Source organism: Mytilus californianus, unplaced genomic scaffold, assembly GCF_021869535.1.
Source record: "Mytilus californianus isolate M0D057914Y unplaced genomic scaffold, xbMytCali1.0.p SCAF_11, whole genome shotgun sequence".
Taxonomy (NCBI): Eukaryota; Metazoa; Mollusca; class Bivalvia; order Mytilida; family Mytilidae; genus Mytilus; species Mytilus californianus.
In genome coordinates, this window is record NW_026262593.1 from 392088 (window position 1) to 417143 (window position 25056).

Here is a 25056-nt window from a genome sequence, read left to right on the forward strand (position 1 = left end):
ACGTATGAGTTCAAATGTCCCTTTGGTATCTTTCACCTCTCTCTTTATATATATATATATATATATATATATATATATATATATATATATTCAAGTGACATGAGCAAAATATAGGCATGAACTCAAAGCGCGGCTATAATAGCCTTATATAATACTAATACAGTACTTTCTACGCGAGTCACAGGTCAGAGAGGGCGGCAGATGAGAGTCGCCGCTACAGGAACTTTATTTTTTTATCATGTTTAAAAAGTTCTCCGATTTTAATTTCAATCTACAGGTTATGACAAAATGATACAGATTGTATGGATTATACAGAGAAAAAGCATCATAGTGTAAATAGAAAGTAAACTGAATGTCAGAATTTTGAAACAAAATATGAGAAGATAGCTCTTATAAAATGCTTTTTGAACATCAAAAGAAAAATGAGGTCAACGTACTTTTTTTTTCCTGCTATAACATAAAATAGAAAAAAATTCCTGAAGATATCTTTATTAATTATATTTTTTCTGAGTTATCTCCCCTTAATACGCAAAGATAAAAATAAAATAATCAAACAAACATTTTCTACCTTTGTAAACATATGAGTAATTATAGCTTAAGAACACATACATTTTCTCATTAAATGAATATTCTCATGTAAACAACGAGAAACGATCAAGGACAAATAGTATACAAAACACAACCTAAACCAATAAAGACTTACCAACACACACAATCAGTAATTACTTTCTGCATTTGCTTTAAGCAGTTTGTATGATGTGTATTACTGAAAGGTACTAAGTGTTAGCTTATTCTTTATACAAATTCATCAAATTGGATTACACTATAAAACGTCGATGGAACCGTAAAGTTTTCATGACACAATAGTTGCGGAAAAAAGATGGACAAATATATTTGTAAACAAAATGTCGATTTACTAAAGTCCTATCCAGTGAGGATAAAAATGATCTTTAAAATTTAGTATTTTTTCAAATCGTGAACCTTTTGCGGCGGCATTCTTCACATAAACCACATCTCCACCAGTTAAATAACCGATCCACCAACCAAACGTTCCTATTGTCATAATTGTGTGGTCACAGGCAACGACAGTTGCCATATCAAGTTCTCTTTTACCTAATGATATATATTCAACTGGAACATGAGAAGGCATATTTTTCATAGACCATGACATTCCATCAGATATAACTATGAATAAGACAGCTTCATATTTTTGAGCGTAATAGTTAACAGACCTGTTTAAATATTCTGGTGTAGCAATGTTAAACCCATCATGATTACCAACTTTATCGCCTCTCCTTATATGGACACCAACCAAATTAACACTCTTGCGAGATTCAATGTGTCGCCTTTGTAGAATTTTATCGATTGTCTGTTTTGCTTTATGTTGTATATGCTTTCTAAATGTTAATTGCGTCTTTAGCTGTTTATCATACATGTAAAAATATTTCCACGACTGAAGGCCATATCCGAGTTGAATGTTATCAGTTGAGCTAAAGTTAAGTAAGTTTTGATGGTATGTTGGAGATGCTCTATCTAAAATTTTTCGAAATCCTTTACATAACTCTCTTGCTTCGTTGAGTGTCTCATTAATTTCAAAAACATTACTGATATCAGCATCAGATGGAATGATAAGATTCATATTTTTAGACCTTGCTGCGGCAAACGCAGTAGAGAATTGAAACAATCTATTTCCCAGTCCACCTTGTAAGATTGGACATATTGAACCCTTCATTTTCTTGATCATGCTGTATGAATGTCTTCTTGATGTCGATTTTATGTATAAAGGTACTGGTGAAATAGTTTCAATTGATGATTTCAAAAACACTGATGAAATATTATGAGTCCATTTGAGTATAAAGCAAACTAAAAACAATATCAATCCACCTAAAATATAAAACAAATTCCAACATAGTTCATAAGATCTGTCTGTAAACATATGAAAACATTGCGGCAAACTACAATGCACTATATTCTTGTTCATCATTGTTAAATTTAATTGATGTGCTTTGTCATATAAGACCAGGTGCAAAATATCAGTAAGTATTACTTATTTTCTATATAAGGAAATGCCTGTACCAAGTCAGGAATATGACAGTTGTTTTCCATCCGTTTGGGGTGTTTGAGCTTTTAATTGCCATTTGATCAGAGATTTTCCGTTTTGAATATTTCTTGGAGTTCGGTATTTTTGTTATTTTAGTTTTTGCTATTAAGGTGAGGGAAATTGAAAATTTCAAAATTAAAATCGTCTCGTTTGTCATAGATTTCGGTACTGAGATGACCGCTTATGTCAAATTCGAGGTGTAAGGCTAAAAATGAGGCGGAGGAAGCCGTGTCTGTTGTTTCTTTAATTTCTAGTTCTGGAGCTTATATTAAATATGTTGTCAATAAGAAACTACAGCATACTGATCACTTGTTTCTCCTGTGTAGCATGTTTTTCCTTTTTGTTCACTATTAACAAAATGTGCCGTATGGTATCCCAAGGTAATAAATTTATAGCGTATGCCACCATTTTTATATTAAAAAGCATTGTGGATTATTTCTTTTAGACGATTTTTCAATTTCTCATGGCGAATGGGGGTATAAAATCAAAAGTTTTAATAGAATTAATTTCATCGAAAAATCGAGATTTAAAACTATTCAGAAGTATTTTAGAACTTTTTAGAATCCACATATGGTTAATACCAGTACGCGAGTAAACAGTTTTACTGAAGACCCTCTTTCACTGCGAACAGAATTTTTGTCAATCTAATGGACAACTCCTTTGTAGAACAAGTAGATTAGCCGGTAATGTACCGTTGTTAGTACGGATTTTTGTGAAGCTTAGGTATCCAATACAAACAAGGTAAGTCCTCAGATTTGCTGTATAATGTAATGTCCATTGAAGTTATGAAGGAATCATGATTCGTCAAAATCTCATCTTTGTGAAATGATTTGTTTTTGTATGTGGGATTACCTGAGTGCTTGTTTATTCCTAATTCTTTTACAAGACACTCGAAGTAGTACGATTTACATACAAAGACAATGCTATTTGAAGCTTTGTCCGCAGGAACAACAACATATTTATCGTGAAGAGATGATAGACATTTCACAGCTTAATTGTTTCAGAAAACAGCCTTTTGTCGATCATTCACACAGTTTTTCAACTTATGAATCGACGTTTTATCAGAGACCTGATTGTTTTGACCCATTCTGACAAAGTATCCAGTTCAACTTCTTCATGTTTAGCCCATGATCTGGCTTAATCCTCTATCGAATAATTGATTTGAAGTTATGGTTCCAATTGATGTGTTGGGGTTCTCTGAACTTAGGATCATGAGATATCATCTTTCGGAGATGTTCATGTTGAATTATTTTAGGGCTGTAAATATAAGACGAGTGGTAACAGTCACATGTCAGAGTTTTTCTTCTAAATCAAGGTCCTGCAATGTTTGTTTATAGTTAAATACGTTACGTGCAATGGTTTTAAAGTAAGTATAGGATACAATAGGAACAGACTGATTTTGAAAATACAGTGAAATTTTAGATGTTACCTCCTAGTGATAAAGAATGTTGCTGATGTTGATTGCATCAATTCCGTTATTAGAAAAATGAACTGGATGGAATTTCCTCTTTTCATCATGTCAAGGTTCCGGTCTTACTGGTTAAAAAAGATGGAAATGAGCTACATCACAATTTATACTTACCAGTCTGTATATTGGAGAAAATGTATTTATGCATCCCTTGTCAAAGTACATAATTTCTCAAACATTTTAAAAAATTAACAGGCAGTGAAAAAAGAATAGTTCTCATGTCATGTAATCCTCAGCGGATGATGAAGATGTGAAAGAAGGTGACCAAAACATAATTTTAGTAGGGAACTGTAGTCCAGCATCAATCGGCTGAAATAGTAAATCTTTTCGTGATTGTATTTTGATATATGAGCAACTTTGGTGTTTGATTGTTGTTTCTATTTCCTTACTTTTATGGATTTTAGGTAGTCCAAAAAATTTTTTTTCAATCGCAATAAGATGAATCGACGAAAAAACGTTAGATTTATCTCCCCTTAGATATAATGATACGGAGATATGGTGTGATTGGCTATGAGAAAACTATCCACCCAAGTTCAAATGAAGTGGATGTAAGCAATTTTAGGCAACCGTACGGTCTTCAAAAATGGGAAAAACCCATACTGCATAGTCGGTTATAAAAGGCCCCGACATGAAGAAATATGAAACAATTCAATTGAGAAAACTACCGGCCTAATTTGTAACAAACAAATTCACGAAAAACAAATATGACCAACATGAATAAACAACAACTACTGCACTACAGGCTCCTGATTTTGGACAGGCAAAGCATTTGGCGGGGTTGAACATGTTTGTGAGCGTTCAACCCTCCTCTCAACCTGAGACAATGGTGTTACAGCACAACATAAAAACAAACTATAAAAATCAGTTGAAAATGGCTTAACTCATCAGATCGATACAAAGCAAAAACCATCTCATCTAACAAAAACACAGACAGGACTTTGCAGGGTATTTATACTTCCATAACAAAAAAAAACCAACACAAAGTACAGATCTGAGAGTACATGTACTCGCAGTTACAGACAGCTAGTTCAAAACCAATAACAACTAATGAAAGAAATCATGTACACATCCAACATCCAATGGATTTAGTGTAAAAACGTCATATTCAGTTAGAGAAAAACATGACATTGCGCAATGCCAAAATATAGGTGTCGACAGATCGTGGTACCGTGAAAGTGCATATGTGTATAATAAACTATTAAGTATGGGTTCAATTTACTAATTACAAAATCAATATTTATACCAATAAAACAATATTTAAAGATATTATTACAGTGTTGAATTGGTAACCTTTTATAATAAGGTTATTTAAAGGATTGATAAGTTTACCCGGATCGTATATAAATTTCCGGGCTCGGTAAACCACATCAACGTAAAAGTTAGAATGTGTTCTGAAATAAGTTTTAAATACGCCAAACGAACTTTAATTAATCTATGTGAAATGTAGTTTTTTGCAAACTATACATTTTGATATATAAATATATATATATGTTATATAAATTTCCTAAACTGAGGTAAAGAAAAAACTCTTTTAAATAATTCGGTGCTTTCGACCGGTCAAGGAATTTTATTGTTGGAATAGAAAGAAATAATGAATCTTATCCAAGTGCTTGTATGGTTAAGTATCACCATCCTATACGAAATACAAAAACAATTGTATTTCAAGTCAGACATCATCATACAACAACAGATCATGTGCTGTGTTACAACCCTCAGAGTCATAAGAAACATCTTCAAATCAGCTACATTAATCAGCATCTGAACAAATATCTGTTTGAGCATTAAAACATATTTGAAAAAAATTGTGTATCCAAGCATCTTGATAAAGAACTCAAAAATGGAGAAAAGAGCGCATAATTATGGCTACACAAAACATTTCTCTCTTTTAAATCTCACAAAAGCGTGTACGTTTATAGGAATTACATTATACTTACATTGAGCTAAATATTTGACCTTCTTTGCCTACAAAAAAGCATTGCCTTTTAATTTGAACGTTCAATATTCACTGGTGTTACACTGATCAGTTGCCACGATCCCAATATGGCGGAGGTAGAAATAGGCAAAATCGTTTTCTGCTAATTTCTCCGTGTAAACGTGTTGTTTTCAAGAATTAATCAGCCACCAGGTAGATCTGTACGGTTTTGTTGTGTGTGTGTGTTCTTAATATCATATATGGCCACGTTACAAAATAAATAGCTATTGAAAATTTAAGGAAGATAATCATAATTATAGCAGCAAAGTTCAATCAATCAATATCCGTTTTTTTCATACCAGTTCTGGGCTGGTGATACTCTCTGGGACTAACAATTCACTACAAGAGATGTCGACCCCGTGGTAGTTATAAGATAAACGGTACCAATGTCCCTGCACCAGATGTGTATTTCGACAACTCATATTATGTCTCTTCAGTGATGCTCGAGGCCAAACCCTAATACAAACGTAGTTGATAAAACTATAAAGGACTTAAAGTATACCCGAATCAGGAGAACGAATCGGAGCTTAGCATGAAGGAGATATATTCCTTTATTTAAATGATTTCTCAAATATTATATAAGCATTGAAAAAACTACCTGTATTTTAATGCCAGTACCCAAGTAGTGGCTACTGGGCAAGTGATATACCCGGGGACTGAGAGTCCACTAACAGAGGTATCGGCCCGGTGGTAGTTATAACATTGACGGTACCAATTGTTCTGCACCAGATGTGCTTTCGACTATTAACGCTGATCGTGAAAAAAAATGGATGCCCTTGATGACAGCAGATATAACATTGATTGTTTGATAGTTGGTTGTTTAAAGTCCCGTGGCAAATATTTCATGCATGTCAGGAAGAGAAAAAATTAACAATAAATACAATAGGTAGGTCCTGTAATAGGGGCCGGCCAGGAAGAAAGTGGGAAAATATGGACTGCTACTGGTAAATGAGGATACGTTGGGAAAGGACAATTTTTCCTTGCAAAAGGTCACCGAAGGACCGCTCAAAGAGTTGTTGTAAGGATTCTGTACGTGCAGAGAGCGTGGCACTCTCTCTACATGAGGCATCAGACTAAACGTCTCCATTCTGACAGGACGTGGCTGCGTATTTATACATCCCGCACAGCCAAATCGGACTCGCCACTTTGGCAAGGGTTTTACTGCCGGTCGGGAAAAGTTAATGACGTCTTTACACTAAATCCATTAGATGTTGGATATGTACTGATTGATTGTTTAGTCTTAGATACATGATTTTTTTTATTAGTTGTTATTGGCTTTGAACTAGCTGTCAGTGACTGCATGTACTCTCAGAACTGTATTTAGTTTCTTTTTGTTGTGGGGATGTATAAGAACCCGTCCACGTCCACTCTGTGTTTTTGTTAGATGTATTTCTATTTGTATCCATCTGATGAGTTAAGACTTTTTCAACTGTTTTTTATAGTTTGTTCTTGTGTTGTACTGTTACATCGCTGTCCCAGGTTAGGGGAGGGTTGAGCGCTCACAAACATGTTTAACCCCGCCACATTCTTGATATGCCTTTCCCAAGTCAGAAGCCTGTAGTTCAATGGTTGTCGTTGGTTCATGTCTGTCATAGTTGTTTTTCGTAAATCGTTTTGTTATTAATTAGGCCGTTAGTTTTTTCAATTGAATTGTTTCATATTTTTCATGACGGGGCCATTAATAGCCGACAATACGGAATGGGTTTTTCTCATTGTTGGATGCCGTACAGGTGCCTTTAATTGCTTACATCCACTTCATTTGAACTTTAGTGGATAGTTGTCTCATTGGCAATCAAACCACATCTCCTTATTTTTATATCAAGAGTGTCCATATGTCTATTCCCCAGTCACCCTTGGAGGGAAGGGGGCTTGGGAGCAGATATAAGAAGGCTTATCTAAAGATAGAATACAGCATACGAATAGAATAAGAAATCTGGCGATAAAAGAGATGTTATTACATAAAAAAAGTGAAGAGCAAAATCCCGTGAGAAATAAGAAAGCCGTTTTGGAAATACATAGAAGACATAGTAACACAAAGTAGCAAAACTGACAGCAGAACTGACTGCATGAAACGGTTTTGGACCCATACGAAGCATAAACGTTCAAATGAGAGTAATATACCACAATTATAAGAATAACAGAATTACTACATGACGATACAAAGCTTATATTATAAATTCGCAGTTTAAAAAAGCAATCTCGGTTAAAAAAAAAGATCTAAATGAAACACAATTTAAATGCAACATGTCTGGTCAGCATAAAAAAGCATCTGCCGCCGGACTACCTCGTCGTTTTTTTTTTCAAGACATTTCACAAGGTATTCCGTTGTCTACTTATCCACAAGCTACATTACTATGGAATGACATGGAATACAAACAATTTGATCAAGAGTTTTCTTTAGGTTTCCTGTAGCTCGGTTTTTATTAAACTTGTATAAGAAAAATAGAGTAGGTCATTTGACAAGTATTGTACTTTTGTCCAAATAGCAACAATCATCAGAATCCTGTCAATATATGTTTAATAATATTTTTGTGGTGTTTAATATCATCAGAACATATATTGTTCTCGTTCTCAAATTAATTATAAGTAACCTTTACCAATTTTATGCACGCTCCATGTAAGGAAATCAATCTTATTTTTTCTAACTTATTCTAAAAGGTTATAATTCAACATTGTAATTAGAATCATACCACATCTTCTTATCTTTATTTTGAATGTTAAACAACTGCTAGTATAAGTTTCTGATTCAATTCATACATACATTTCTAAACAATCTAAATTCATGCTAATAAAGTGGTCAAATCTGTGTAAAAAAGATTGGAAAAGTTGTGTGCATCACAGTTTCATTCCATATTTTAGTCGTCCATTGAGGTATTGTGGCGAACAAAAAAATTGATATAGCGCTATTATATAATCGTGGTTATTATGACGCAATTTTTTTTATCAAATATTCCGTAAGCAGAGGTTACTGATAAAAATCAGTTTCTATTGAAATATTCTGCAGTTACGATTATCTTTCCAATTATTTGTCCACAAGTTACGATTATCTTTTTTTGGAGTTACGATTATCTTTCTAAAGTTTTCGAGGGCTATTATTTTGGTAACGATGCCATATATGATAATAATAACACACATACACAACAAAACCGTACAGATATACCTTGCGGCTGAGTATTTCAAACAACACGAATAAACGGAGAAATTAGCAGAAAACAATTTAACCTATTTTTACCTCCGCCATATTGGGATTGTGGTAACTGCAGCTCCTATGATCAGTTTAACACCAGTGAATATTTACTTATATACCATGCACTAAACATTGAAAATAATGAGAAAATTGATCGTTATTTCTTATTAGTTTTTTATCTTGTTTGTACCATGATGTTCAAGAGATTAAATCTTCAAAATTACATTCAGCTATATGTGGTTTTTTTTTACATAGTATATCTCATCTTTCAAAGTTTTTTTTTTATTAAGGGTCTCTCTCTTTAATGTAAACTAAAAACGTACATTGTTTTTACTGCTAAGCAGTTATTTCTTATGGATATTCACAGCACGACAGGTTTATTAAATATATCAAGATCCAGGATAGTTATCAAATCGTGGTTTGGAAGCAATTTTTTTCACAAAGGTGTTTTAAATACTGCATTAATAAAATATAGGTTTATTTTAACAAATATGCATGCGAACACAGGAAAACATTAACATTAACAGCAATAGTTGAGTTACCAGTTGATACAAATCAGATAACTGAAAACAGTATGCATAGCTTCAGTTGGTGTTACATGTTTTTTAGCTGCATTATTGTGTCATTGCTCTCCTCCTTTTGCTTTCAGGTTTTGCATATTTCATTATCATCAGTTCAGTTGATATATAATAAATTTGTCGTTACCTTTTCTGTCATTGTTTGCAAATCTTTTTCATTCCTTATCTTTAGAATTTGTTTTCATCCTTAAATATATTTTCAAAAAATCACTCATGGAAAACATTTTTACTCCAGCTGTTATTGTCATCCATGTTATGAGACATAGCAATTGTAATTCGGATAAACAATTTACCATTGTACATTTATCAACAGGTGAGCCTTTCCTGCTTATCAAACTTTATAGAAACATCTGTTAACAAAATGCAAATTCACTCTTATGATTTTTCATGTTAAATTCGAAATTCATCAGGTCATAGGTTAAAGAAAGGAAAAAACGATCAGACAAGTTAGCCCGTAAAAATCAAAAACTAGAAAGTATTTTAAACATATTGAACAGCATTATTCAAATATTCAAGAGACATGTTTTATGTCAGAATTCAGTTTTTATCATTTTGATATTGCCTGATAAATTTGCTACGGGACTTCACACGCTTCTAGCAAATAATGATCAACTGCACAATCGAACAAGATCTTCCCTATCTGAGAAGATTTTGTCACGCGTATCTACATATGACCCTCTGCTTTGTCAAAAATGTATTTTTTTCTTTTTGGGTTAATGTGATTCTCTAAATTTCTGTTTGTTACCTTGAACAGCATCTTTCTAACGCATGAACTAGATTTGAACATCGGTAAACAACTGTCGCCTTACGGGCTGGGTTCATAACTTTTTTTATCGAAAATTTTCGGTCAAATCAGTCAAGTGCATCATGAATATGATGCATAAGTGTTTATAAATAGTTATCAAAGGTACCAGGATTATAATTTGATACGCCAGACGCGCGTTTCGTCTACATAAGATTCATCAGTGACGCTCAGATCAAAATAGTTATAAAGCCAAACAAGTACAAAGTTGAAGAGCATTGAGGACCCAAAATTCCAAAAAGTTGAGCCAAATACGGCTAAGGTAATCTATGCCTGGGATACGAAAATCCTTAGTTTTTCGAAAAAATCTAAATTATGTAAACAGGAATGTATGAACGTATGTATAAAGTGGTTTGTTTAACGTTTAAATATTTCTCTCAACAACTTCAGGAAAACTTTTACTTCGGACATGATTTATAACAAACCTTTCTAAAACTGTGCGTTTATAAACTTTTAAATAATAAAAAAACTACGGTTTCAACTCCCTCAGGCAAAGTTGACCTTATCTGGATTTGGCTATATTTTAAGGTCCTTTTGGTAATATATCTCTTCGATTTTTTCGGTTCTTATACGTCGGTAGTCCTAAGTAATCTAAAAAAGTGAATAAACATAACTATGATTATTCAAAAGTAAACAAAATTTGGAAAAAAATGTATTACTCCTACAATAAACTACATATTTCGCAATTATGGCAGCAGAAAATAAATAGGTCAGTAAAGAGGCCGAGATATTTTTATGAAAGGAAAGGGTAATTGTGCCAAATGCAGCTACCCAAAGGCAAAAACCATCTAACAATATCCTGAGAATATTATTTTACCGTCAACTATAAACAAGTTCTGCACAAAGATTAATAACATTGATGATATCCCGAAAATGACAAAACACGAAGATATCAATTAGCAACAACGAGATACCTTACTTTGGTTCGGTGTATGATCAAAAATATCAACCTTTCCCACAGTTATCATGATAATTTGAATAACAAAAGGTGGATAGCAGAACATACAATGACATGTATAACAAAACGAATTAATAATGCTTTTATACCAAAATAGGATATACACAGGGCTCTTCGTTAACATGGTACCTAAATTGATAATATAACGTAAAATGATGTAAAAAGTCAGTCTATATCAATATATAGTAAATGGAGACATCCTTCATGTATAAATTTCTATATTGCGAACAGTTTTTATTGATTTATGTAAGTCCACTCTTCAAGCTGTTTTAGTAACGAAACTATCGTACAATATTTAGAAATTCAGACTTTACTTATATATAATTGCTACTTAAAGGGAAGTTATTAAACCAAGAGATACAACTAGTGAAGTTGAAATCATCCCTTCAAAAATTGTACGACGCCATCACGAGTTGGATGATCATTATGGAATATCTGTTTCACAGATGACGACGGATATGTTACAATTGTTGTAACCACAATGCCATCCTCTTTTCTTCGATTGTGACCTATCGAATTAGACTTATCACCGGGTTTGTACTTACAACAACAACACGATGGGTGCCACATGTAGAGCAGGATCTGCTTACCCTTCCGAAACACCCTGAGATCACCTCGGTTTTTTGACGCGGTTTCGTGTTTCTCAGTTTTTAATTTTCTATATTGTTTTTTTTTTGTGTATGTACTGTTATTTTTTTTTTTTTTTTTTTTTTTCGTTCTTTTCAGTTTTTTTCCATGGCATTTATTTTCATTTTGTTTTTTTATGAGTTTAGTTATCCCTTTGGTATCTTTCGCCTCTCTTTTAAAGGAAACACATAAATACATTTGAAATATCACTTACTTAATATTATTCAATGTATTTACTAATGGTATAGAAATAAATGTTTGAAAAAGGAAAGCAATTGACACTTTGTCAATAATTCAAAGGACCACCAAAAATTTTTCTACAAACAAACATGACTAGTTGTTTTGTTTGATTTAGTAAGATTTAATTATGGTGAATATATCCGTCTGCTTGTTAACAGCTGTTAAAACAGAATATGTCGTCTGAATTGTTGAATTGTTAAAATTCGGTGACTACGATGTCATAATTGAGGAAAACGCACAACATCTCGGCAACTTAGATGATAAGATATCCTTGTCATCTGTGAAATGTATATTTCAGATCATGTCAGTACCGTAGCACTGACTACTGAGCAGATAAAAACCTCGGGGACTAGCAGATAAAAGCCTCGGGGACTAGCAGATAAAAGCCTCGGGGACTAGCAGATAAAAGCCTTGGGGACTAGCAGATAAAAGCCTCGGGGACTAGCAGATAAAAGCCTCGGGGAGTAGCAGCTAAGCCAGTATCGACCCATTGCTCTTAAATGAATTTCCTGCGTCCGGGGCGCCTTCTAGATTCACCATCACACGTACCACTCTAACCTAAAATAATGTAAACCCAAATATGTTTAAAAACGTAAAATCGTTAGGAGCTGTATGAACAATATGTACATAATAATACAATTTATCAAATGTCAACTTTTTCTGAAGACGTTTGGATATAAGGTTCTAAATAATTTTTGATTTATTTTTTTTCATAAATATGGCCAGTGCCGAAACACTGACTACTTGTGGAGAAATTTAATTTCAATTTGTAATGCACTGAACTAACCCATAGCTTCATTGTTCTGTTTGGCCTGGTCCTGAAAAACTCATGCAGTGCAATTTCCGTCAAACAGGATCAGGGGGTCACGGACGGACAATTGTAAGCTTTGTTGCATGTTCTATAATCTAAATAATTATATAATGTACGAAAACAAGTAAAGAAAGATTATAACTCATTCGTAAAACAAAAACCTTGAAATATTCATGACGTGGTTTTACTAAACAGCTCATTTTCCCCGAAATTTCAGTGACAATGATAACAATGACCGAAAACAAAAATATATGTAGAGGTCTATGTGATTCAACTGTTTAACACCTACAAAAATTAAATCCTTTATTCAAGGGAGCTTTTAACATCATTAATTTACTACAATCATTCGTTATGCCATTTGAACAGCCAAAATTAACTACGTACAACTTTCCAAAATATTGCCATCTGTAAAAAGACACGTTGTTACGCTGCTTAATGTTAGAACATTGCATGTGCTGTCATCAATATTAGGTTGATTAACACAAGTCTTCAATTAAATGATAAACGGAAATAATACAAGCGTGCCGCATGCTTTTGGCGGAAGTTTAGGGAGAAAAACTTCGACATTTCAATATGCATTGTTACTGCCAGCCAAATAGAAAACGCTTTCAAAGTGTCTTGATTATTTGATTTGGAATTTCATCATTACATTAGCATGATTAAAAGACTACAACCAAACAGAAGGAAAAGAATGTATACACAAATAAATACAAAGTAATTTTACTTAGATTACTCAATCTCATCAATTGAGAGTATCGTCTGCTAAACCATTGTAAACCAAGTTAACCTTTTTTATGTTTTTAATGTCATGAACGCCTTATTACATATTCGGCGTTCCTGCTTTTATTTAATACAAAACTGCATTTTTGTTTTATTTGTTCGTTCGTGATTTGAACCGAAGAAGCATAAAAAACCCACCATTAGATACCCTGTTGATTGTTCTATATTTGTATATAATAACAAAAGAAACGTCACAAATTAGACTTAATGTGGAGTATATATTTTGTTTTTTGCTGAATGGTTGAATCTATCACAGTTCAGGTATGGTAGCCTAGTTGCCGTTTTGAGAAAACAAATGATGGATGCCCGTTAATGTTATTACCTTGAGACATTGTCGATGATGCAAAATCGTTAACCAGATGATATAGATGTTTATTGTCCAAAACAATATATGACAAAAACTTGACAAACTTCAAACTTACTTTCTATTGTTTTTCATTATGATTATTGAATAGTTTGTTGCACTATTTCTATATGATAAAGATTATCTTGAATCTTTGGAAATATCACGAGTGATTTAATCTCCATTAAACTATCCGTTTAAAAATGTATATCCATGCACTAAATTTATTTCTGTTGGTTTTCCTACCAATATTTCATAATGAAAAGTGAAAGTTCATGGAATCCTATAATACAAATTAAAAAAAAACTTGTCTTTTTGGTTGCTTCAACTGCCACGTATATTGTTCATTGCATGAATGCATAATTTCATTCACGAAAAGAAAAGACGGTAACACTAACAGATACTAATCATCTCCTTATTTTTTTATTGTAATAATCTTTGAGCTTGTCCGAAGTAAGAAATCATAAATGGATATGTAATTTTCAAGATAGATTATTAACAATTTGTATTTACATTATCTTCCAATCTGTTTCTAACTTTTCTTAATTTGTTTACTGATAAGAAGACACTATCTCAAGTAAAGTTGACCATATATCATTTTATCATTCCTTAGCATACCTGAGATCACCCCCAGATTTTGGTGGGGTTCGTGTTGCTTAGTCTTTAGTTTTCTATGTTGTGTCATCTGTACTATTATTTGTATGTTTGTCTTTTTAGTTTTGGCCATGGCGTTGTCAGTTTGTTTTCGATCTATGAGTTTGACTGTCCCTCTGGTATCTTTCGTCCCTCTTTTATACATCTTTTGTGTTATATATTTGTTTGGTAAAGATAAATCAAGAAATCCGGTTCGAACGCACCAAATTGATAAAGTGTTGTATTCACTAATTCCGTTTAAGTAATTCGTACACATTTTAATCATAATTAGACTTCTTTAATGGATAACCTACAGTTGTTCTGCAAACGCCTACATTTTTCCGACTGTGACATTTTGACTGGTTGCATGCATGGTAGGAGACGCATACACTTTCCGTTTTACAGTTAAGTCTGTCTCATATCTTGACTTACATCTAGAAATTGACAATAAGGGTCGGTTGAAAACAAAACTTTACAACAAAAGAGATGATTTCGGCTTCCCAATTGTGACCTTTCCATTTTTAGTTCCAAAAGGTGAAGTAAATTTTACGGACGCCATCACGAGTTGGTTGACCGTTATGCAAAATCCGTTTCACAAATGATATCGGATATGTTCCTTATGTCGAAACTACAATCCCGTTCCCTTTTCACGAATGTGACCTACCGAATTAGACTATTTACCGACTTTCTAATAACATGAGCACCACGTCGGGTGCCACATGTGGAGCAGGATCTGCTTATCCTTCCGAAGCACCTGAGAATACCCCCAGTTTTTGGTGGGGTTCGTGTTGTGACTTTTTTACCTATTGTGTTTGTTTTTTTCACACATCGTTGTCAATATAATGGAATTTGATGCGACTGTCATACAAGTGAGAGGTTTAGCTAGCTTTAAAACCAGGTTTAATCCACCATTTTCTACATAAGAAAATGCCTGTACCAATTCAGGAATATGACAGTTATCCATTCGTTTGATGTGTTTGAGCTTCTGATTTTGCCATTTGATTAGGGACTTTCCATTTTGAATTTTCCTCGGATTTCAGTATTTTTGTGATTTTACTTTTTACTCTGTTGATACAAACGGTTTAACTTCTTATAGAGTTCATAAATTTTGCCTGTTTTTGCATTTTTTCCTGAAATAGTATCTTTTTCGGAACATCAGTAAACCACAGTTGCCTTTGTTCCGCTAATAGATGTTAATGTTCTAGTAATGACCTTTTCTCATTTTGTTGAGCTTTTATTTCTTATGATGTGCTTATCATACCATATACCTTTTCGTACAAACTGAAAAAAAAAAGATTTCCAATCTGCCTCCTAAAATGATAATTATAGTTAACATTAAAAGTTTTAGTGCACAACTTTTCTGCATTTCATACTTTATATTGACAACTGATCTAATAGAGTCTGTAATTGTCAGTATATTGAATGTAAGCTTGTACCGTGTAGGGATAAAGACTTGGATGTGTAACATGTGTTTAATCATATATTCTAATCTAGATACGATATTTTTTTAATTTCTCGGATATAAGGAATTGAATAACAAGTTAATTGAAATGCATGTCTGTTATGTATGTTCATATAAATTATAATGAAGTATCAATGAGTTATTTTGTTTGTTGATTCAATGAATGGGATTCTAAAATTTCTGAATATACATTTATGATACACAATTCTTCACTTACAGGGATGTGTTCATTACGAAAATTTTCCGCTAGGATGGTTTGACAAAGAAAGACTGAAATGGACCATATCATGTTTTATGGTGACCATCGAAGTATTTGACAGAAACAGTGTGTCTGAGTTTTTACTAACAAAACAACGTGTTGTGTTCTTTATTCTCAAGACATTAGTAAAGAAATGAAAACTTATATTCACTAATTGTGTCCTATTCTAGATCTGTGTCGTTATACTGTGCCAGGAGTACATTGCACAGTACATGCAAGAGATTCTACGTTCTTTAACTTCGGTATTGATAAGACCTGCATTCTGTGGCATAGCACCACTAATGGTTATTATTTTGACGATAATGTGCGAATGACAAACTGAATTATAAGCCGGGTTTTGACATTTTCCGATAACGAAATGATCAATTATTTTAATTGCATATAGTCATGTTATTACGGATACATCTTTTATAATAGGATTTGTTCATTTGTGTTTTTAATATATTACAGATGCATATGAATTTTGTTTTCTTTTTGATTTATAGTGTGTTGTATTGATGTTTTTAATATTATTTTCATTCAGTGTTTAAGTCCCTACTTCTACGTCATGCGATATTTGGTAGAGAATTGTCTGTTTAGAACTTGTAAAAACTCGTTTAAAAATAAACAAACCATTACGAAAAAAACTACTGAAAAATGAGGGCACCGAATGACTTCAGAATGAATTGGACAAGGTTCGAGGACAACCTTGTGATTTTTCTGCTATGTATGTTGCCGTCAAGCTCAATTAATATGATATGATAGGATATACTACACAATCGGGGGAAATACAGATCTGACGACTATTCTGATGTCAACTATTCACGTCTCTGATGGATTTAGAAATATTCACTTTGTATCGAACAACAGTTTTGAGAAAACTATAAGACTTGATTAGTGTAAAGTAAAAAGTGAAATTACAAAAATACCGAGCTCCAGGGGAAATTCAAAATAGGAAGTCCTCTACAAAATGGCAAAATCAGAAGCTCAAAAATATTTAACGAATGGAAAATAACTGTCATATTCCTAACTTGGTAAAGGCATTTTCTTATGTATTAAATTGTGGATTAAACCTGATTTTATAGCTAGCCAAACCTCTCAATTGTATGACAGTCGCACTGAATTCCATTGTATTGACAACAATGTGTGAGTAAAACAAACAGATATATTAGGTATAAACGTCAAAAATAGAGGTACAGCAGTCAACATTGTAATATAAGCTTAATCACTATAAAAACAAATAACTGTTCTAACAAAGAAACACAACATGGCATATAGACAAAGTACATAAGAAAAATGCAAGACAAGAATACAAAATTGACCATAGCACAATAACACAATGGCGGGATGTATAAGTACCGAGCCACGTCATGAGTATAATAAAAAATGGACTTAACAGTGAAGATTAAAAATATACAAGGACAAAAAAGTGGAAACTTTAAAACATAATTAAGATGATAAACAACGTCAGTACCTAGAATCTATACCTCAAGACCATCATGTATTATTTGTGAAGTTGATACGGAATATTTATCAACAAGGTCTTGGTATCTTCCAATGAACTTTTTTTTTTAAATGGACGAGACGTTATTTGACATAACATTGGCTTATCAACTTTCTGCTCATACACTGGTGAAGTTTTATAAAGTCTGAGTAGCAGCTGCAAGATTTTGAATACCGAATTAATTGGAAAAGGTATGTCCCATATGCAGGTGAAGTTGGTATATTATTGCTAAGGTGGGGAAAAGAGGTAGGGCCATTTTCCCGTGAGTTTTTTTTCATTTGATTAGCTATTCAAATCTTGTTTTTTAAATAGCATGATAGATGCTAATTATAGTATATGAAAACACGTCAAATCATCTATTTTCATACCTTGATCAGGTATTCTAGTACGGCGGCTTCGTGAAAAATTGTGCACATCCTGCTACAAGTATGAAACTTGGCACAAAGCTTCCTCTAGTATTACTCTTTGATTTCAGATAGGGAGGCAATCTGAAAAAATGCACCACTTCCGGTAAAATCCGATATGGCGGACATTATACATAAATCAGCCCAATATCGAAGGCTGGTATGTGACAAGGTGTTATAATCATGCTACTATCATTAAATTCGGCACAAACCATTGGTCTGTAATACTTTTGGGTACATTATATAGATTATATGTCTTTAAAAACCCTACGTCCGGTAAAATCCAATATGGCGGACATTGTACTAAAATAAGCGTATGTTTAGGTAGGGTAATTGAAATGTGTTTTAATGTATTGCTACTATCATTATATTGTGCAGGAACCTTTCTTTGGTGCTTCTCATGGATAAAATATATAGCACATATGTCTTTAAAACCCCTTCTTCCGGTAATGACCAATATGGCGGACATAGAAATATCGGGTTTCGATTGATCATCTTTGTCCCTTCGCTATACATAAGCGCCTGAACTAGGTAGCATATAAAGGAACCAATTCCAAGCTCGTTCCCCATACACACCCGCCTTGGTATATTGCACGTTTTAATTGATAGAAAAGACTAGATCGAGTCGGCGGAATAGCCTCAATTAGTCTTCCTTTTTGTGCAATCAGTTGTTTTCTTGCTTCGTTAACCCAATCTGATGAGTTTGTTCGATCGTACACCAAACCCACGTATCGTTCTATCAATGACATTATCAAATCCATGTCTGGTGATGTAGGCTGAATAATCATCATTCTAAATGCTAAAGTCACATCTTCAAATGCCATCCATGTCTCCCACGCAGTCTTTCTTTTCCTTTTCCAGCAAACCAAGATCCCGTATCAAAACCGGTAAAGGCATGGAACACTGGAAGATCGCTGCATGCTTGTGCATTTGAAAGGTCATGGATAGATATATATCTAAAGTTTTTCACTCCAAAACGCATGCCATAGTACGTCTGCACCTATGTCACGGAATAGTCATTTTTGAAGGATTTTTGGTCGATGGTAGAAGTTATTGATGAGTTAGCGAATCCGTTCATGGAAGATAGTCAGGATTTGCTTGTTCTTGATACGAAGGATATAGCACCAACATCTGTCGTTGATACTATCCACCAAATAGAAACGATCGGTAAAACACAGTATGAAAGTAAATAGAACACAGACTGATAAAACGAACTGTTCCCATTTTTGAACCAATCAAGAAAAATGGAATGGCATTACTTAGAACTCCTAATGGGAAGACTGTTTCGGCAATGAAGGACAAAATAAGCATACTGAAAAGTGATGTGGCGTAATTTTCAAGGCCCTATATATCTTGTCAGACAAGAGGTGGCGACTTGGAAGACTTCTTTGCTCATGAAAATAATATAAATCCGCCAGCATTGAGCCAGAATGAGAAAATGCGTCTCGGAACCAAATCGGAACTCTCAGTACATGTAAGTGTTTAGAACCATTGACAACAACAACAGGTGATGTTCCTGAGATGGATGTTTAAGTTATTGACGGAGCAGCAATTGTGAATATGCTTAGACCATCCACATCTCGTACCTTTGATGATTATCCTGATTTGGTATTCTGTCCTTACATTATGAATCACCTGGAAACTGTAACATGAGTGGATGTAGTCTGGGATGCGTACATAGACAATAGTTTGAAGGCTGCTACAAGAAGCAAGAGGGGAAAGGGAATACGCAGACGATTCCAGGGTCAAAACAAAATACCTCGAAATTGGCAGTTTTCTGAGAGATGACGACAATAAGAAAGAACTTTTTAGTTTTCTTTCACAGCAGCTTGCTTAACAACATTTTGAGGAAAAGTTAGTTGTAGCAACAAATGCTCAGAATGTTCTATGGTATACACCACTTATGATGTTTCAAGTTTAGCACCATTTTCACATGAAGAGGCTGACACAAGAATCATGGTGCATGTGTCTGATGCAGTGAATCACTTAAACGGGTCATGACTAGAGATTTCAATACTGATGTTGCTATCATTGATATTTCGCTATTCCGTGACACAGGGGCAGACGAACTATGGCTTGCGTTTGGGGGTGGAAAAAGCTTAAGATATATATCTATCTATGACCATGCACTAGGCATTGAGCGATCACACACACTTCCTGTGTTCCATGCCTTTACCGGTTGTGATACGGTATCTTCGTTTGGTGGAAAAGGAAAAAGACTGCTTGGGAGACATGGATGGCATTTGAAGATGTGCCTTTAGCATTTAGAATGATGATTGCCCAGCCAGATATGGATTTGATAATGTCATTGATAGAACGATACGTGGTTTTGATGTACGATCGAACAAACTCATCAGATGGGGTTAACGATGCAAGAAAACAACTGATTGCACAAAAGGGAAGACTAATTGAGGCTATTCCGCCGACTCGGTCTAGTCTTTTCCATCATGTAAAACGTGCAATATACCAAGGCGGGTGTGTATGGGGAACGAGCTTGGAATTGGTTCCTATGCTACCTAGTCCAGGCGCTTATGGATGGCGAAGGGACAAAGATGATCAATCAAAACCCTTTTGGACAGCTCTTTCTGAGGCCTCGTCATCTTGTCAGGAGCTTGTACATTGTTGATGTAAAAAAAGATCCCGCGGTCGTTGTTAATGTGGTAAATCGGGTCTCCCGTGCACTGTTTTATGTGCTTGTGGTGGTGCTTGTGAATAAACATGTATTTGCTGCCATGTATAAGTGATTTTAAAGATGTTTTAGTACTTTATAGACTTTATTTTTTTTAATCAATCTATCCAAAACTCTACATCGAGAATACAGATTGAGTACTCATCTCTGAAATTTACGCCATATTGTTATTTTACCGGAAGTGTTAACTTTGTATTAAAACATTTTAAACATAATAGCGAATTAGTGGTTTGAGGATAACTTAAAGCTTAATGTTTAATGACCGGCACAAAAAAACACTTTTTTACATTTTGGAAAAAGTTGAATATTAAAATAAAAAAGTCATTGCTATTTCTATGTCCGCCATATTGGATATTACCGGAAGTAGGGTTTGAAAGACATATGTGCTATATATTGTATCCATGAGAAGCACCAAAGAAAGGTTCCTGCACAATATAATGATGGAAGCAATACATTAAAACACATTTCAATTACCCTTCCTAAAAAAATACGCTTATTTTAGTACAATGTCCGCCATTTAGATTTTACCGGAAGTAGGGTTTTTAAAGACATATAATTTATATAATGTATCCAGAAGTAGCACAGAACAAAGGTTTGCGCCGAATATGATGATAGTAGCCTGATTATAACACCTTTTCACATACCATCCTTCGATAATTGGCTGATTTAAGTATAATGTCCGCCATATTGAATTTTACCGGAAGCGGTGCATTTTTTCAGATTGCCTCCCTATCTGAAATCAAAGAGTAATACTAGAGAAAGCTTTATGATAAATTTCATTCTTGTAGCAGGATGTGCACAATTCTTCTGAAATATGCTTGTAGCAGCTGCACTATTCCTACAATAATCAAGGCCAAGACTATTTTTTTTTTTGTTTATCAAAACAAATATTGATTTTGCTTGTAAATGCCCCTGAGGAGCATTAAAATATGAATTATCAACTAATAGATATTCAAAATTAGTTTTGTATTAAAAGAAAACATGGTGCTTCAATTAGCGTGTTAATGTTGGTAGGTGATTTGTAGCGTACGTGTATTTCACAGCTTTGTTTAACTTAAAACTAACAAAATATTAAACAAGAATGTGTCCATAGTACACGGATGCCCCACTCGTACTATCATTTTCTATGTTCAGTGAACAATGAAATTGGGATAAAAACTGTAATTTAGCATTAAAATGAGAAAGATCATATCATAGGGATCATGTGTACTACGTTTCAAGTTGGTTGGACTTCCACTTCATCAAAAACTACCTTGACCAAAAACTTTAACCTGAAACGGGACAGACGGACAAACGAACAGACGGACGGACGAAGGGACGGGCGGATGGACAAACGAACGGACGGACGCACAGACCGAAAAACGTAATGACCCTAAGTGGCGCCTAAAAAAGGGGGTTAAATATAAATGCAAGAAACATTTAATAATCTATTTATCTGATATAAATCAGCTAATCTGATTCAAGATATGTCTCTGTTTTAATACCAAGAAGCCAAAAAATATCGGACGCATTTAACTGGGAAGTTGTTTTCCTCAATCTTGATGTATCTATATCTATACACTTTTCCAGCTTTTAAGGTTTACCGTCTATATGAACCGGAAAACAGCTTACACCAGTTAGTACTAGAACGGCTTGCGTAACAAACACATGTAATCTTGTCTTTTCTGCATGGCATTGTACCAAATGGATTGACCTATGTTGTGATACAGATTCAACACTTTCTTGATGTTTTACCTACAGTCACGATTGGTAGTGTAATTGATTTTTTCTGTGGTGTTGTTTCATTTTCTGATGACTTAGGTTCCGGTGTAGGGACGGTGGTACTTAAAAACAATCCATTATTTACAGTGTTAAGCGCTACCGATGGAGCCACGGCGACTCTTGAAAACATAGTCGATATTAAGCAACTATATAGGTAAAACTTAGTGATGTTCCACTTTTTATTAAAAAAGTTGTTTTATATGTATCAAGGACACACTAAACCAATTTCATTTTTGAGGGGAAAAGTTCTATAAATTACAACAACAAAAAACATAACTTTGTTTTGGTTTGAAGTGTCCTTCTAGGGGGATTCCCTGTTTTTCCAACCTAAAAAAAACAGTAAATTGCGCATATTTGACTTTCATCCTTTTTTGAAGGTTAAATTTACTATTTTACAGACATAACATAATACATAAAAATCAAGATATCGACCAAAAAACATTTTTATTTCATGTTTTTATCGTAAATTTTATTCTTTCAGCACTTTTTGAAATTGGCCCTTCTGTGAACAAATTTCAGGGGAAATTGACCCTACCTCTTTATAACTTAAAAATTAAAATCGTCTTGCTTGTCATAGATTCTGGTATTGAGATGACCGCTTATGTCAAATTCGAGGTATAAGTCTAAAAATGAGGCGGAGGAAACCGTGTCTGTTGTTTCTTTAATTTCTAGTTCTAGAGGATATTTTAATGGAACCCAATTAGAAAAGTTGGATTGTTAATGGAAAGAACATCATCAATATATCTGAATGTGAAATTAAATGACCGGGCTTCCTTGATTTTCCTCAGAAGTGTCTGAAGGAACTCCGACTCATATGAAAATAAGAAGAGGTAGGCAAGGGGAGGCGCACAGTTTTTCGTTCTACTTCGTTATATTGCTGAAACAGTTGATCTGTTACGTAGTTCATGCTTGTAAAGAAAGTCAGATGTCAACATAACTTATCAACTGAAATATGTGAACCCTATATTTAGGGGGGAGAGGGTATGTTGTTTCTAATAAATGAAGGGTTGGTAATGCAAACTATCAATCGTCCCTTTTGTCATAGATACCAGTTTCAGTTATCCATTTGTATAAATTCCTAGAAAAGAATCTGTGTATGAACAAATCCCTCTACTTGCAGTTATATCCTTACGTGATTATCCATTAAATGTATGAGATACAAGCAATCACCGAAGCTTTGGTTATAAGAGAAAGGCCATCATCAATTTTTCTCAATGTAAAATACAATACTTTTTCATTTTTCATTTTGTCTTTAAAAATACTTTGTAATTCGGATTCATTTTATTTGTAAAATCACCAATTCTACGTAGAGGAATGCACAGTAAATACATATTGAAATACCATCTGTTTGTTGAAAAGCAAACCACAAAAATCGACAAATAGGTTATCAAACAAAACAAAACAGCATTTTTTATCACATTAACACATATGCGATAAAACAAACTCACCAAATATACGAGGCTTATAATGGATATGACGGACGCACGTTTCGTCTATAAATGATTTATCGGTGGCTCTCGTATGAAATATATGAAAATCAAATACGAATTGGAAGAACTATAAAAACCAAATATTCCGAACGTTCTGCACAATTAAGCATTGGCTATCTTTTCCGGGGTAAGACAAACCTTCGTGTTTTGAATAATTTACATATAATAAAAGTAAATGACCAGGCTCAACTAGTACTCGTCAAATACCAATCAATTAAAGATATGTACAACAAAAGATGAACATAGATGTTATCAAGCAAATGTATTGCATGTCAAATTAATGTATGGAGTTTCATTAATGAAAGGAATTGAAATGTCTAATATGTTTATAGATTATCGTTGGTAATCTCAACGAGATTGATTTTCTCGCTTGAACCGGTACGACGAAAGTGAGAAAAGCAATCAAGTTGAGATGACCAATGACAACCTGTTTATACCTATTTTGCCTATGACGACGTTGATGTTTACATTGACAACGGCACGTGCGCCCTTAGTATTTAGCGATACTTTTTTCATATCACTCTACTGTGCTGAGAAAGGAAATTATCAGTCAGTAAGATCAAAGGAAAATTTCGTAAAATAGCGATAATTGTAGTTATCAATGATATATATATATCTATAAACAACCTTACTTGAAAGGAAAATTAAGGTTTGATAAAATTATGTTGTTATGTAGTTGACAGACAAATGAAAAATAACAACCAACAGAGACAAATCGTTTGGTGACTACTTGATTCTAAATTGCTTGCAAAAAGCCTTTATTAGCGACAAACCTTCCGCAATATGCCTCATTGTTATTCGATCTAATATTATTGAATGCCAAAAAAGTGTATCGAAGGAAAATATATGATACAAGGACCAAAATGCTAAAACTATCATTATTTTATAAATGTATCTCTATTTTTAAAGATACTGATTTGTACTTACAATAAAACGTTAAAGATGTTATTAGTATTTAAAAAAAGCCTTCTTAATGATGATTTTCAAAATAGTCCTTATTATTCTGTC

General features: G+C 33.8%; 1 protein-coding gene and 1 long non-coding RNA gene across 5 annotated transcripts; one reads left to right on the forward strand and one right to left on the reverse strand.

Annotated features, from left to right (window-relative positions):
- Positions 1-473: 473 nt before the first annotated feature.
- On the reverse strand, positions 474-25053 carry LOC127719311 (galactoside alpha-(1,2)-fucosyltransferase 1-like). 4 transcript variants are annotated; one of them, XM_052225365.1, is made up of 5 exons: positions 24976-25024; positions 15769-15811; positions 9434-9492; positions 5504-5531; positions 474-1884 (listed from the first exon to the last, which is right to left on the reverse strand). In XM_052225365.1, exons 3-5 carry the CDS (start codon positions 9443-9445, stop codon positions 917-919), a joined length of 1008 nt encoding a protein of 335 aa, XP_052081325.1. In that variant the 5' UTR covers positions 9446-9492; positions 15769-15811; positions 24976-25024; the 3' UTR covers positions 474-916. The 4 variants fall into 4 exon arrangements, with proteins under 4 accessions (XP_052081325.1, XP_052081323.1, XP_052081324.1 ...); XM_052225363.1 differs by having other exon boundaries at positions 474-3419; XM_052225364.1 differs by lacking the exon at positions 15769-15811 and having other exon boundaries at positions 24976-25053.
- Positions 9501-17288, forward strand: LOC127719313 (uncharacterized). The gene is made up of 2 exons (XR_007990212.1): positions 9501-9619; positions 16182-17288. It is a non-coding gene; the product is annotated as an uncharacterized LOC127719313 (long non-coding RNA).
- Positions 25054-25056: the final 3 nt, after the last annotated feature.